This window comes from Malus sylvestris, chromosome 3 (genome assembly GCF_916048215.2).
Source record: "Malus sylvestris chromosome 3, drMalSylv7.2, whole genome shotgun sequence".
NCBI classification, from domain to species: Eukaryota; Viridiplantae; Streptophyta; class Magnoliopsida; order Rosales; family Rosaceae; genus Malus; species Malus sylvestris.
This window is the reverse complement of record NC_062262.1, coordinates 15549863-15564621: the sequence shown is the minus strand read 5'-3', so window position 1 is coordinate 15564621 and position 14759 is coordinate 15549863. Positions and strand designations below refer to the sequence as shown.

Here is a 14759-nt window from a genome sequence, read left to right as displayed (position 1 = left end):
CCCAAATAACATTAGAGGTTTCGATGTATCACTCTCCACTCCATCAACTTGACAGTCCATACATTCAGTTTGGAACCCAATAGCTTCCCTCGGCAAAGTTGATGACAATGGTCCAATATCCCCACTACCCTGATCATCAAGAGACACATTCAGATGAGGTACAATGTTCCCAACGTGATCGCTCGCCCTCCGTGCCTTGTGCTCAATCACCACGTCATCCATACGATCATCCAAATCCTCCGCTGGCGGCACAGTCATCACCCAACCCATTTCAGCATCAAGCCCAAACCTTCTCCCTGTAGGTCAGATGTAATCCTTGTCGAACACGTCATCTTGAAACCACCTCCCATAAGGCTTATCCCTATCTTCCATCTGAGTACCATCATAATGCTCACACTGATCTTCAAGCATGTTAACGGCAATTTCTCGTACCTAGCTAGCATCAATATTCAACATCGAGCTTCCAGTTGTACAGTCACATACCGTCGTAATGGCTTCCTCACATCCATTCGCACCCTAACACATAGGATGCTACCAAAATGCTCCTTCTTTCTACTTTGATCAGTAGGCAGTAGGAACATATTCCCCAAGAAGGTTCTCTAAAAACTTTTCCATGGGACGCGTCATATAGCATAGGGGTAGACCCTTAAACAAAACCCAGAATTCTTGGAAAAATAATGGGATCCTAGCAATTTCTCGTACCTAGCAGGATATACCACCGGTGGTCACCCTCGCTTCACACACTATTTTTCTGCTTCTACACTCCTTTTATTTTTTAGAAGCCAAACAAGAGTATATAAATTGATGCCATACCATACCACCATTAAATTGGTCTCCAAATGTGTCAAAAACTTAAACCATTAACATTTAACTGCAATACGATTCCACAACAAACAGAACAAAAGGGAAGGTCTATGAGAGCCTTGACCATAACATGTGAAGCATAAACCAAAACTATCATAATTCTACTCAAAGCTGACGGCAAACCCAACTAATACAGCTCACTTTCCTTGTGAGTGTGAATCACAAGGTCTGAAGTCGGGTACGAGACACAAGTCAGCACATAACCCTCCTTCATTTGATTGTCGTCGAGGAATGAACCATCGGACTGATCCACTGAACCTGATGCCAGCTTCCCCGCACAGGTAGAGCATGCCCCAGCCCTGCAAGAATATGGCAGCTCAACTCCGGCATTCTCAGCTGCATCTAAGATGTAACAATCATCCGCCGCCTCAAATTCGTTCTCCACACCATCTGGTCCAATCAATTTAACCTTGAATACTTCCATTGATGCCCGGGAGTTGGAGGATGCTTTCAAGCCAAAGGACTTTGAGATATTCTTCACAGATCCAAGAGGAGAAGATAACTTCACAATTGAACTGGTGAACCACTTTTGGGGCGCATGTCTGAACATGCATTGGGAGGGAACTTGCACGGTTGTCATGGCTGACATGTTTACCCCTGAACTCATACACCAGTGAAGAAGAAGATTAGTAAAAGCAAAAGCACAGAAAAGAATCTGGTGAATCAACATAAACATCATCATTAACAATTCTGACAAGTAAAATCAAGTTAACGAAAATATCAAATGATGGATAAGGCATTTAAGCACCATTATAACAACAAGGAATTCACACAGAACAGAACTTTGATCATAGAGTGCAGAGTTTATTATCCAATATCAACTAACAGCAAAGTAAATGCATATATACAACAACAACAACAACAACAAAGCCTTTTCCCACTAAGTGGGGTCGGCTATATGAATCCTAGAACACCATTGCGCTCAGTTTTGTGTCATGTCCTCCGTTCGATCCAAGTACTCTAAGTCTTTTCTTAGGGTAAATGCATATATACAAGATGAAACAAATTAAACTATTCAAACACCTAATCAGCCGCAGCCCTCAACACCTATACCGCTACCCATAGCTTGGATGCGTTACTGATTAGCATTATACAGCACTACCTGCTCTTGAATTTCAGACCGTCACTCCAGCCACCCCGACTGAACAAGAAGGGTGATACTTGCAGTTAACAGAATTACTTGTATACACTGAACAATCCTAAAAGGATGAAACCAAACCATCCCCTGTGAAAGACAGCAAGGGAATCAATGTCCGGTGCACTATGAGAAGAAGCAAGCTCACTCGAGGCTCCGTTTTGGTTAACTAGCATACATAGGCTATTACTTTAAACCCCAGATAATATCTAAGGAAAACTAGAAGTTGTACGAAAAGTATGCATCCACTATTGAAACAACAAACAACAACAAGAAGTCTTATCCCACTAGGTGGGGTCAGCTACATGAATCCTATAACGCCGTGCTCGGTTTTGTTCATAAGGATTGGACATAAGAACGGAGTGCCGGCTGTCCCACTATTCAAACCCGGCGCTAAAAATTAAAACTACCCATCACAAGAGCTCATATGATATAAAGTAACCATCAACTTCGTCATGAAAAAAGCACTCATGGGAACTCATGAAATAATTCATCAACTTATGCTTTCGCAGGAAGTGATGTCATTTCAACATCTAGTTAACAAAACAAAGCAAACACAAAAAGTAAAATTCACAATAAACCCATCAAAAACCAAAGATTATAAATAATTATACATAACACTACATGCGATTATATGATTTTGCTTCTCAGCCAGATGCCATCATTGACCATTTTTAAACATCCATAACAAAAATTTCGAAACAAAAATATTCTCACCAATTCGACACAGAAGGCAAATTAAATCAGTATTAAAATAATGGTGAAAAGGCAAATTAAAAATAAGATTAGAAATTCAACTAATATTTGATTAATTAAAGAAGGAGGTTTTAATGGCAGAATCAAAAACAGTTTTCAACTTTCTATATCTGCTAAGATACGACAAAAGATCATTACAGGGGCCGATCTTCAGTTTCAATCTATAATTCAGCTCAAACGCAAAAACCCAAAATTATAACCCTAAAAACAAAACCCAGATTGAAAAGAACAATTACCAATTAACAGTAAACATTAAGAAGATCAAACCTCAAAAACCAAAGATCCAAACGTGACATGCAAATACAAATATGTAGAGAGAGAGAGGGCTTACGGAGTGAGAGGGAGGGTTAGGTGAGGAGAGATGTGAGAAGGTTGATGAGGACTGACGTGGGTGGGGATGTTTTTGATTCGGCAGAGCGGAGAAAGCGAGGCAGAGGAGTCACTGTTTATGATGACTATTTATAGACAGAGAGAGTGTGAAATGAATTGGTAGACGTTCTAGCTATCCGTACACTCCTTAATTTTATGTCTGTCATATCTAATGAACTAAATAGAATTAAAGACAAAAATAAACATATAGAGAATACGAGAGATAAGAGAAGGTGTGTGGTCACGAGGAGGAGGCTAAAATATTTCTGTGAATATTATCTGCTCAAAAGAACCAGACATTTTTAATTTCGCCACCAATTAATTCCATTAAAAAAGAAAAAACACTACCCTTATAAACAATGGCATTATTCACACACTTATTTTACGTCGCACACAAAGCTTGTAAATTTATATTCTTTAATTCATTCAATTAATGACTAAAAATTTAAGAATGTGTAAAAAATAAAAAGAAGTGTGTATAGCCTACGTTATAAAATCTAGGACTTTGTTTTCATTAACAATTGAGAAAATGATGGCGTTTGGCATATTTTGAAAGCCATTAAAGCCAAGGACATTAAAAGATCCCCGTTGCAAGGGGCCAAAAGGCCCAAACCCACACTCCTCTCTTTCTTTATTTTTCTATTACCTCAATTATTCATTTGCCCCCATTACAAAACTTGGTTGTTACTTAATATATACATATATATATATATATATATATATATATATAGGGATGTGTTTAAATAACTGAAAGCGAAAAAAATCAAGCCGAACATCGAACCAAAGCAAAAAAAAACCGAACCGATCTGAAATAGGTTGGTTTGGTTTCGGTTTTGGTGGTCCAAAAAACTGATCGTACCAAACCAATTTTTATTTAATTATTTAATATATATTAATTATATAAATTTGTAACAAATACTCAAAATCTAGGTGTTTCGAACCCCTGACCTCCAGGTTAAGAGTGTTTGCTTCAACCAACTTGACAACAAGCTTTGTGCTACTATAATCATATTAGTAAAACATTTATACTGATTATGGATCTTTAATTCTTTATAAGATTTCTAAACACAAAACCCTAGCCATCCCATTTACTCCCATTTCATCTCTTATTTCAACTAACTTATCAGCCTCTCTCTTTCCCACCGTCGAATTCTTGCACCTCCGTGCTCTACTTTCTTAGTTTCTTCCTCTCCTCCTCCAAACCTCCAAGTCTCTGTAAGAGTAGCCCAGAGAAGATCAAACCAGAGAAGCTCAGCATTTTTGATATCTCTCTTCATCTCAAATCTAACTTTTAGTTGACTAGATCAACGAAGAGCTATTCCGGACTAAGTACGACACCGTATGGACCCCTTCCATTCAGTCACTAGGACCCACTCATCGTTCTTCTAGGTAATCTTTCCATGCCCTTTGTTAACTTCTTGGATTATGAACATTATTTGCCCTTAGAAATTAGAATATTTAGCCAAATGAGTCTTTGATTCTGGTGGATTTTTTATTGTTTCTGGTTTTGAATGTTTGATGGGTTCTCAAATTTTGAAAAATTACACACGTTTTGCCTTAAAGATTGAATCTTTATTCAACCAGGTCTGTGATTATGGTTGGTTTGGAGTTGTTTATGATTGTGCATGCTTTTTGGTACTTGATTGTGGAGAATGTGGATTGGGTTCTCAGTTCCTTTTACTTCAATTTTGTTAAAGTTGATTTCTTTTGCTTTTTTCATGATTTGGTTTATGGGTTCAAATTGAAGAATGCGACACCAATGAGATACGCAGAGGTGCATGTGTCAAGGAAGGATGAGGCTTCGTACATGAAAGATATAACATTGGAGGAGGGTGATAGGCCAGAGATTTACACGGATGAGCATGAGAAGTTGTTGGGCAACACTGATAAGACCTGGACTATGTTTGTGGATGGTTATGGAAAAGATGGAAAGCGGATTTATGACCCAGTTAGAGGAAAGACTTGCCATCAATGTTTTAAGATTTCAATTTTTGAAAAAAAAAAAAAAACCAAAACCAAAACGAACCTAACAGAAATTTCGGTTCAGTTTCGGTCTTGGCAAAAAAAGGAATCGAATTGAATCGAACCCAACTCTAATCATATATACTAAAACTGAGTTTCCCCTCGGCACTGTTCATCACTAGTGTTCGGACGGAAATGCCCTTGATTTTTTATTTTGTTTGATGTTTTGCTGCCTGTTTTGCACACTTAAATGCCTGTTTTGCCCCTTATTACCACACGTTGATCATCTTTTGTTAGTGAGCTTCGATTACGTTCTCTTCACTTTACCTTTCTGTTTATCTTTTGTCTCTTTCAAGCTTTTCCTCTTCTCTGTCTTCGTCTTGCTTTCTTCGTGTTCGATCCTTTGTTTTTTTTGGTGGAAAAAATTGGGTAAAATCATTTTATCCTGATTTTACGATCGTCGAGGAAAGAATTTCAGGGTGTTGATCTCTGTTATCATCGGCGATCCCGAAGTTGGGACTGGCTTTCCGGCGATTTTTTGTCGATTTAGCAGCGGCGTGGTTTGAGATTGTTGTCTAAGAAATCAAATTCAACTCAGGTATGTTCTGAAAGAGTTGTATGTAAGTTCGTGTTTCTGATTGGTGTTGTTTTGAGGAAACCCTAACAATTTCGTTATGTGGTGAGTTGTAGTGTTTTGTTCAAAATTTGTGAGCTAGGGTGTATTTTGTGTTTTCCTTCCTCCACTGAGAAGTTTGTGAAATCGCAGGGGTTGGAACACCACTATTGGTTTGGGTATGCTCTCTCTGGCTCGACTTATGTTTGATTCTATTTTCCTTTCTTATTTGGATCAGTGGAATTTTGGGTTTTCTTTTTTATGTTTAATTTTCCATAATTTTATTTGGTTCGGTTTAGAGTCCTCAGAAGAAAGACATTTATTCTGTAATCCATTAGAAACCCAAATGGACCGAGGACGCACTGGAGATTCGGTTCCCTTTTTTTCACTTTCGGGTTTGCATACATTTTGTGCATTTCCCTATTGAGTTTTCTTTCTGAAAAGACGGTAATTGAATGGAATCTTGGCATGGCTATTATTTTATGACAATACAGTTATAACTTATAACCATTTTACATAGATCAACACATATGTATATTGAATTTACCTACATTACTCGAACAATTTGCTTTTTGATTTGTGAAGGGAATTAAAAAAAAAAACCCATTATCTATGTAAAAGTTTAGTTTCCAACTTTCTAGCAGTGAAAATGTTGCCCTTTCTGTAGACTACACCCTTTCACACACTCACTTTGATATGGTTAAACATATATATTCAAGATTTTGATCTCTGTGAGATTTGACAACTTTTCACCTAATATTCCTCTCTCTTGCTCATTAAGGCATTCATTGCATTAAAAAAAAGGTTCCCAGTTAGTCAAGTATAGCCATAAATGGAAGCCAAAACTTTGTCCATTCAGAATTTCTACTGTGAGTAATTTCCCTTACATTAGGATATTGGATTCATTTGATACCAATAAGTTTTTTATTTTACATCTTCTTCTTGTTGCGCATCTCCACGATCATTACTAGATATCTTAACCGCTTGAATGGCTTCATTTTTCGTATCTTTAACAGGATGAAACTACACTAATCTGGTATTCATATGGAGAAGAACGAACTCTAAAATTAGCTTCTGTCTCTCGAATTATCCCCAAATAGAGAACAGTGAGTATAATACTCCACTACCAATAACTAATCAATATTGTTGTGTTTCAACTTAGTAATTGTGTGTTTCAGTATATAATTATGAACCACTTTTGTGTCCTATTTGATGGAATAAATACTTCTACTGCTTCTTCATAGGTTGTGTTTAGAAGGTATTTGCACCCATAAAACTCAGTGATAAACATCTTTTTTTATGTAATTGGATTAGAATTTGATAATGTGGAATAAAGTTATTCTAACAAATTAGAAATAAAGTTGATTTTTTGAGTTGTTTAAGTGGCGTCCACCACCTGATATTTTGTGTTTTTATTAACAATAACAAGAAGATGCAATGAATGCATTACTCTATAATTTGTGTGGGTGCACGGAAAAATCTTTCGTTGGTTTGAAATCTTTGTTCGTGTCTTTAATTGGTTAATTTTTTTTAACTCTGTTTCTCTTGAGGGACTCATGCATGTTTACAGTACGAAATAATAATTATTTTTCTGGTTGCAAAATTTATAGTTGTAGTGGTTGGTTATGAGTGGAAATCAGGTTTTGTTCATTTTTATGAGCTTCCTAAGTTTTATACAGTTTACTCGGTTGATAACAGTTGATGATATTTTGTATTACAGGGTTTGATAAATGTTCGCAATTCAAGTTTTCAAACTGTTTTTGCTACCTTTGACCGCGCGCTGTCGTCCAGGTAATTAACTTGGACATCTACATTTATTTGTTAAACTTTGATTGTATGGTTCCATTTTGTTTTCTGTGATTGGAGATAATTTGGTTTTATTGTTGACGTGCTGGAATCTGTTTTTTTGTTTGATCAATGTGGCTATGCATGCATTGTAAGAACTAAATAAATGACAACTATTTGTAATAATTTTTTATCTTTGTGCTTAACATCATCTCACATATAATTGGATTAAAATGTGATTATATGGAATAAAGTCATTTTTACAGATTATAAACAAATATTAAAATGTTTGTATGTTGCATTACATGTGTGAAACTGTTATAAATAGGCAAAATTTAGAGAGATAACCTTTACTCTGGACAAGAACGAAGCAGTTGCAGATTATTATACCAACACAAGCTGTTGCAGAGGAAGTAATGTATATTATTGCTATTAGATGTTTTTCTCTTCCAAGTCTAATTTGATCAAATCTAGTGCTTTATTTATAGAGCAACCTCATAGGAAACAAACAAATGACACTATTAAACTTATGAGTCTATACTATACACATGTAATACTTTACTATACACATTACTATACACATGTGGGCAAATATACCCATTATTTACAACACTCCCCCTTGGATGCTCACATATCAATATCAGTTGCCTCATTAAAACCTTGCTTGGAAAAACCCAGTGGGAAAAAACCATAGCGAAGGAAAAAGAGTACAACTTTACCCAAATGGTGTTGAGCATGCTTATGTTGCCTCGTTAAAACCTTGATAGGAAAAACCCAATGGGAAAAATCCTAAGCGAAGGAAAAAGAGTACAACATGCATGTATCATGGATGCTCCCCCTGAATGTATCTCCCCTTGATTCCGCATTCTTCAAATTTGTAAGCCGACGTAATCCGATTCCCTGCACCAACTTCTGAAATGTGCACTTTGGTAGAGATTTGGTGAACAAGTCTGCTAAATTTTCATTAGAACGGATTTGTCTGACTTCAATAACTTTAGCCTTCTGAAGCTCATGTGCGCTGAAAAATCTTGGAGATATGTGTTTAGTCTTATCACCTTTGTTGAATCATTCCTTCATCTGGGCGACACAGGTTGCATTATCTTCATGGATGACAGTTGGAGTGTCTGTCTTTGAAGGTAGACCACATGAATTCCGGATGTGATGGATCATTGATCGTAACCAGGAGCATTCACGACTTGCTTCATGCAAAGCAGTTTTCAGAGTGATTAGAAGATGTAGCAACTAGCGTTTGCTTCGTTGATTGCCATGAAATTGTAGTATCTCCATTAGTGAACACATATCCATTTTGTGAGCGGGCTTTATGCGGATCGAAGAGAAAATCAGCATCTACGTATCCATGCCAAATCGTAGAACATCTGTTGTCCCGCGAAGGTATTGTAGAACATCTTTAACTCCCTTCCAATAACGAATTGTTAGAGCAGAGCTGTACCTGGCTAACAAGTTAACTGAAAAAGCTATATCTGGTCTAGTACATTATGCTAAATACAATAAAGCACCTATTGCACTCAAATATGGTACTTCTGGACCAAGGATCAGTTCATCATCGTCTTTTGGACGAAATTGATCTTTCTTAATGTCCAAAGAACGAACGACCATTGGGGTGCTAAGTGGATAAGCCTTGTCCATGCCAAATCGCTTCAGTATTTTTTCAATATAAGCTGATTGATGGACCAAAATTCCATTAACACAATGCTCGATCTGCAGGCCGAGACAATATTTGGTTTTTCCAAGATCTTTCATTTCAAATTCGCTTTTCAGATAGTCAGCAGTTTTGTTGAGCTCTTCAGGGGTTTTAACTAGGTTCATATCATCGACGTATACTGCCACTATAGCAAATCCAGTATTTGATTTCTTAATGAACACACAAGGGCATATGACATTGTTGGCATATCCTTTTTTAATCAAATACTCACTGAGACGATTATACCACATTCACCCAGATTGTTTCAGCCCATACAGTGATCGCCTTAATTTGATTGAGAACATACCTCGTGGTTTGTTAGTTGCTTCAGGCAACGTAAGTCCTTCTGGGACTTTCGTATATATGTCAGTATATAATTCTCCATATAGATACGCGGTGATGACATCCATAAGTCGCATGTCAAGTTTTTATGAAATCACCAAACTTATTAAGTAACGGAACGTAATTGCGTCCATTACAGGATAGTATGTCTCTTCATAATCAATTCCAAGTCTTTGTGAAAAACTTTGTGCAATGAGTCGTGCTTTATATCTTGCAATCTCGTTTTTTTCGTTGCGTTTCCTTATGAATACCCATTTGTAACCTACGAGGTTCACACCAGACGGGGTTTGGACTACTGGTCCAAAAACACTTCGACTTTCCAAGAAATTTAATTATGCCTGGATTGCATCTTTCCACTTAGGCCAATCTTGTCTCTGTCTACATTCATCAACAGAGCGGGGCTCAATATCATCACTTAATATAATTTCAGTGGCTATTGCAAATGCAAACATGTCGTTGATGATTATTTCATTTCGATCCCACAATTCATTAGTACATGCATAATTTATGGATATTTCTTTGCTTTCATGTGCTTCTGTCTCTTCAGGGACATGTGTCTCATCAAGGACATTTTCTTTTTCTGGAAGTACAGAATCATGAATTGTGGATTTATCATTCAATTTCTTTTCTTGAATGATATCATTTGGGTTCAACTGTGCCCTCATCTTTCTCTTTCGAGGGGCTGAATCTTTTGAACCTGGAGGTCTACCACGCTTCAGGCGTGCACTGGATGAATCATTCGCTGCCACTTTATTTTGTCCAACAGGGACATCAATTCTTGCAGGTGCGTTTGCAGCTGGTATATGTGACTTTGTCACTTTCGAAGCATCATTAAATGCATCTGGGATTTGATTAGCGATACCTTGAAGATGAACGATCATTTTCACTTCGTTTTCACATTGAGTGCTTCGTGGATCAAAATGAGATAAGATGGGAACAACCCATGTCAATTCTTGCCGTTCTTCTGAAACAGTCTTTTCTCCCCCTAACGACGGGAAAACTGTTTCATCAAAATGACAATCAGCAAAACGAGCTGTAAACATATCATCAGTCAAAGGTTTCAAATATCTAATGATAGATGGTGAATCAAACCCACATAGATTCCCAGTATGCACTGAGGTCCCATTTTAGTTCATTGTGGCGGTGTAATAGGCACATAAATAGCACAACCAAAAGCTCGTAAATGTGAAATATTTGGCTGATGTCCAAACACGAGTTGTATTAATGAGTAGTGGTGGTTGGCTATGGGTCTCAGCCGAACCAATGATGATGCATGTAAGATGGCATGTCCCCATACAGAGATTGGCAATTTCGTTTTCATAAGCAGAGTGCGGGCTATTAATTGAAGCCGCTTGATAAATGCCTCTGCTAAACTATTTTGGGTATGGACATAAGGAACAGGATGTTCAACATCAATGCCCAGTGCCATGTAGTAATCATCAAAGGTTTGAGACGTAAATTCACCAGCGTTATCAAGTCGAATGGACTTAATGGGATGATCTAGGAACTGTGCTCGCAACTTAATTATCTGAGCAAGAAGTCTCGCAAAAGCTACATTTCGAGTAGAGAATAGGCAAACATGTGACCATCGGGTAGATGCATTAACCAAAACCATAAAATATCGAAATGGTCCACAACGTGGTTGAATAGGTCCACAAATATCCCCTTGAATTCTTTGCAAAAATGATGGGGATTCATCATCAACCTTTAGTTATGATGGTCTAATTACCAACTTCCCTTGGGAACAAGCCTTGCAAAGGTTATCATTTGAGACATCAATGTGTCTGCTCAATAATGGATGTCCATTAGAGTTGGTAATGATTCTACGCATCATGGTAGGTTCTGGATGACCTATACGGTCATGCCAAAGTATGTAAACCTTTGAATCAATGAACTTCTGGCTTATGACAGTATATGCCTCAACTGTCTTTATGTATGTATAATACAATCCACTCGATAAACCATGCAACTTCTCCAATATACGCTTTTGGGTATCATTGGAGGTAATGCATAAATATTCCACATTTTCTACACTTTTCGTTTCAATGTGGTATCCATTTAGACGTATGTCTTTAAAACTCAACAAATTTTGAATGGATCGAGTAACATATAATGCATTCTTTATGGATAATATTGTTCCATTTGGTAACATAATTTGGGTTTTTCCTGAGCCTTCAATTACATTTGATTGCCTTGATATTGTTGTTACCTTTACTTTTGCAAGTACCAAATTCGAGAAATACTTTCGATCTCGAAGTATTGAATGCGTGGTTGCGCTGTCTGCAAGACAAAAGTCTCTGCCATTGCTCTTGTTTTGAGAATAACCATAATTTTTATCCATGTTCTCTGAGTAAAGAAAAAGCAGTCTATTCATACTGGAATACTACTTTTATTGAATTGACAATGCAAGCATTAAACCCCAAGTACAAATAACAACAGTAAATTAAACATAAATAATTCAATCGAACCTATAAACTTCATTCCCTCTTTCATTAATAAAGTATGTAGCATCCAGGTGGGTTGTGTTTAACTGTCCTGATAAATTGGTCACTGGATCAGGTGTTTCTAGTAGTGTTCATATGAGCTTTTCCTTTCTGACGATTTGCATTTTTAAAGCTCGGGCCTGGATTATGCCTTGGAATTTGGTTGTGAAACTGGTTATGAAACTGGACACCATGGTTCTTGCCATTCCCTTTCCACCGGCTTTGCTTGTGGCCACGTCCTCGTTTGTAATTATTGCCATGGGAGGATATGGTATTCCTTTCAAGGGAAGCAACATTCACTTCTGGGAACGGTGTTGATCCAGTAGGTCGAGAATTATGGTTCTTCATCAGGAGCTCATTGTTCTGTTCAGCTACCAGGAGCACATATATCAGTTGGTTGTATTCAGTGAAGCCTCGCGCTCTATACTGCTGCTGTAGGAGCATGTTAGAGGCATGGAATATGTTGAAAGTCTTTTCCAATAAACATCTCATCAGTAATAGTATCCCCACAAAGCTTCATCTTAAAGGTAATTCTGAACAACACCGAATTGTACTCAGCCACTGACTTGAAATCCTGGATCCTTAGGTGAGTCCAGTCATAGCGAGCTCTTGGAAGAATCACCGTTGTCTGGTGATTGTATCTGTTTCTCAAGGCCTTCCAGAGGGCTAACGGATCTTCAACCGTTAATTACTCGCTCTTTAATGCCTCATCAAGATGGCGATGAATAAAAATCATTCCCTTTGCCCGATCTTGAGAGGATGAGCTACTCTCTTCCCTGATGGTATCTCCAAGATTCGCTGCTTCCAGATAGATCTTGGTATCTAGTACCCATGTAAGGTAATTCTTTCCAGTAATATCCAGGACGGCAAAATCAAGCTTTGCCAAGTTTGCCATTTTCTTTTCTGAAAGAAAAATGAGATGTGTAAGAACTTGCAATAATATGTGTTCTGGAGGAATATATTGTTAGAACTTCTGGTTTTTACAAATTTTTTATCTTCAGGCCAAAATGATAAGTACTCGAAACTTCAGGCTCGAGATTTACATGATTAACGAGAAGGGCAATTGTAACGCACCATTTTCATCGAAACAAGTATAGGATGAGCGATTATTCCGCACTACTTTAAACAGTAGGAAAATTTAAATATGTAGAATAAGGCGGACGATTATACCGCATCACCTAAAATTGCGATAAAATTTAAATATGCAAAGCAGGGTGGACGATTATACAACATCACCTAAAATTGCGATAAAATTTAAATATACAAAGCAGGGTGGACGATTATACCGCACCACCTAAAATTGCGATAAAATTTAAATATGCAAAGTAGGGTGGATGATTATTCCACACCACCTAAAATTGCAATAAAATTTAAATGTACAAAGCAGGGTGGGTGATTATTTCACACCACCTAAAATTGCAATAAAATTAAATAGCAAGTAAATTTAAATATGCAGAATAGGGTGGGCGATTATACCACTCCACATAAAATTTGTAGTAAAATTAGATATGCAGTCCAAGATAGGCGATAATACCGCACCATCTTGGATTGCATAAATAAACATTGAGTTAATAGTCAAGAGTTACACCAAACAAGAAATCAAATATATTAGTAACTGTTAGGTTGAGAACTAGAAGTAAACATGGTGCAAAAAGTTCTTTGCGATTGTATATCCAACAATTGAGGCAGAGGAAGAAGAAGAACAGAAAAAACCTTAGAGGAAGCATTTTTTTTTCTTTCTTTCGGTGAAGGGAAATGAAAAATTATTAGAGAGTCGTGCTGATAACGTGTTATAAATAGGCAAAATTTAGAGAGATAACCTTTATTCTAGACAGGAACAAAGCAGTTGCAGATTATTATACCAACACCAGCTGTTGTAGAGGAAGTAATGTATATTATTGCTATTAGATGTTTTTCTCTTCGAAGTCTAATTTGATCAAATGTAGTGCTCAGTTTATAGAGCAACCTCATAGGAAACAAACAAATGACATTATTAAACTTATGAGTCTATACTATACACATGTGATACTTTACTATACACATTACTATACACATGTGGGCAAACATACCCATTATTTACAACATAAACTGATTTTTTGAGTTGTTTAAGTGCTTTTTGCCACCTGTTATTTTGTCTTTTTGTTGTTGATAAGGAAATGAACAGTGAATGGATTATTGTATAATATATGTTTGTGGACAAAAGAATCTTTTGTTGGTTGAAATATTTGTTTAGGTTTTGAATTAGTTTATTTATTTTTTAACTCTGTTTCTCCTAAGGAACTCATACATGTATAAAATAAAAAACAATTATTGTTTTGTTGGTTGAAACTTTAATTCTATCGTTTTGTTTCATTTAATATGATTAAAGTTAATTTGGTTTTATTGTCTAAATTTTGTTAAATTGGAATACAACTTTTAATTTAATGTTGTGTTTCTGCTTATCACATCACAGCTTTTCACAATGTTTAAAAAATCTATAAATGATCAAACAAGTGATGGCACAAAACAAAAGCAATTGATAACAGACAATCTAATATAGTTCTCGAATCTGATTACTGATCGAAAAAAATGTATAGAACACATGGTGTGCAAAATTTTGAAGACATTGTTTTACCCATAGTTAACATGTTTATTTCTCAAAATTCATTCACTGAACATCAGTGTTCCTCAAGCACAGTTTCTATTGACAATTGTATTAAATTTGTTAACGATGGTGAAATGGTGGATTCCACTGTGTGTAGAAACAAA

The 14759-nt window shown here is 36.7% G+C and overlaps 1 protein-coding gene across 3 annotated transcripts; it reads right to left on the bottom strand.

Moving 5' to 3' along the window:
• Nucleotides 1-842: 842 nt before the first annotated feature.
• Nucleotides 843-3277, bottom strand: LOC126615154 (ferredoxin, root R-B1-like). 3 transcript variants are annotated; one of them, XM_050282912.1, is made up of 2 exons: nucleotides 2992-3277; nucleotides 843-1461 (listed from the first exon to the last, which is right to left on the bottom strand). In XM_050282912.1, exon 2 carries the CDS (start codon nucleotides 1451-1453, stop codon nucleotides 992-994), a length of 462 nt encoding a protein of 153 aa, XP_050138869.1. In that variant the 5' UTR covers nucleotides 1454-1461; nucleotides 2992-3277; the 3' UTR covers nucleotides 843-991. The 3 variants fall into 3 exon arrangements, with proteins under 3 accessions (XP_050138869.1, XP_050138870.1, XP_050138868.1); XM_050282913.1 differs by having other exon boundaries at nucleotides 3023-3277; XM_050282911.1 differs by having other exon boundaries at nucleotides 3087-3273.
• Between the last annotated feature and the right edge of the window lie 11482 nt (nucleotides 3278-14759).

What these genes read in the sequence shown, in the direction of transcription:
- LOC126615154 (XM_050282912.1), bottom strand. Translation starts at nt 1,453, where the DNA reads ATGTCAGCCATGACAACCGTGCAAGTTCCCTCCCAATGCATGTTCAGA.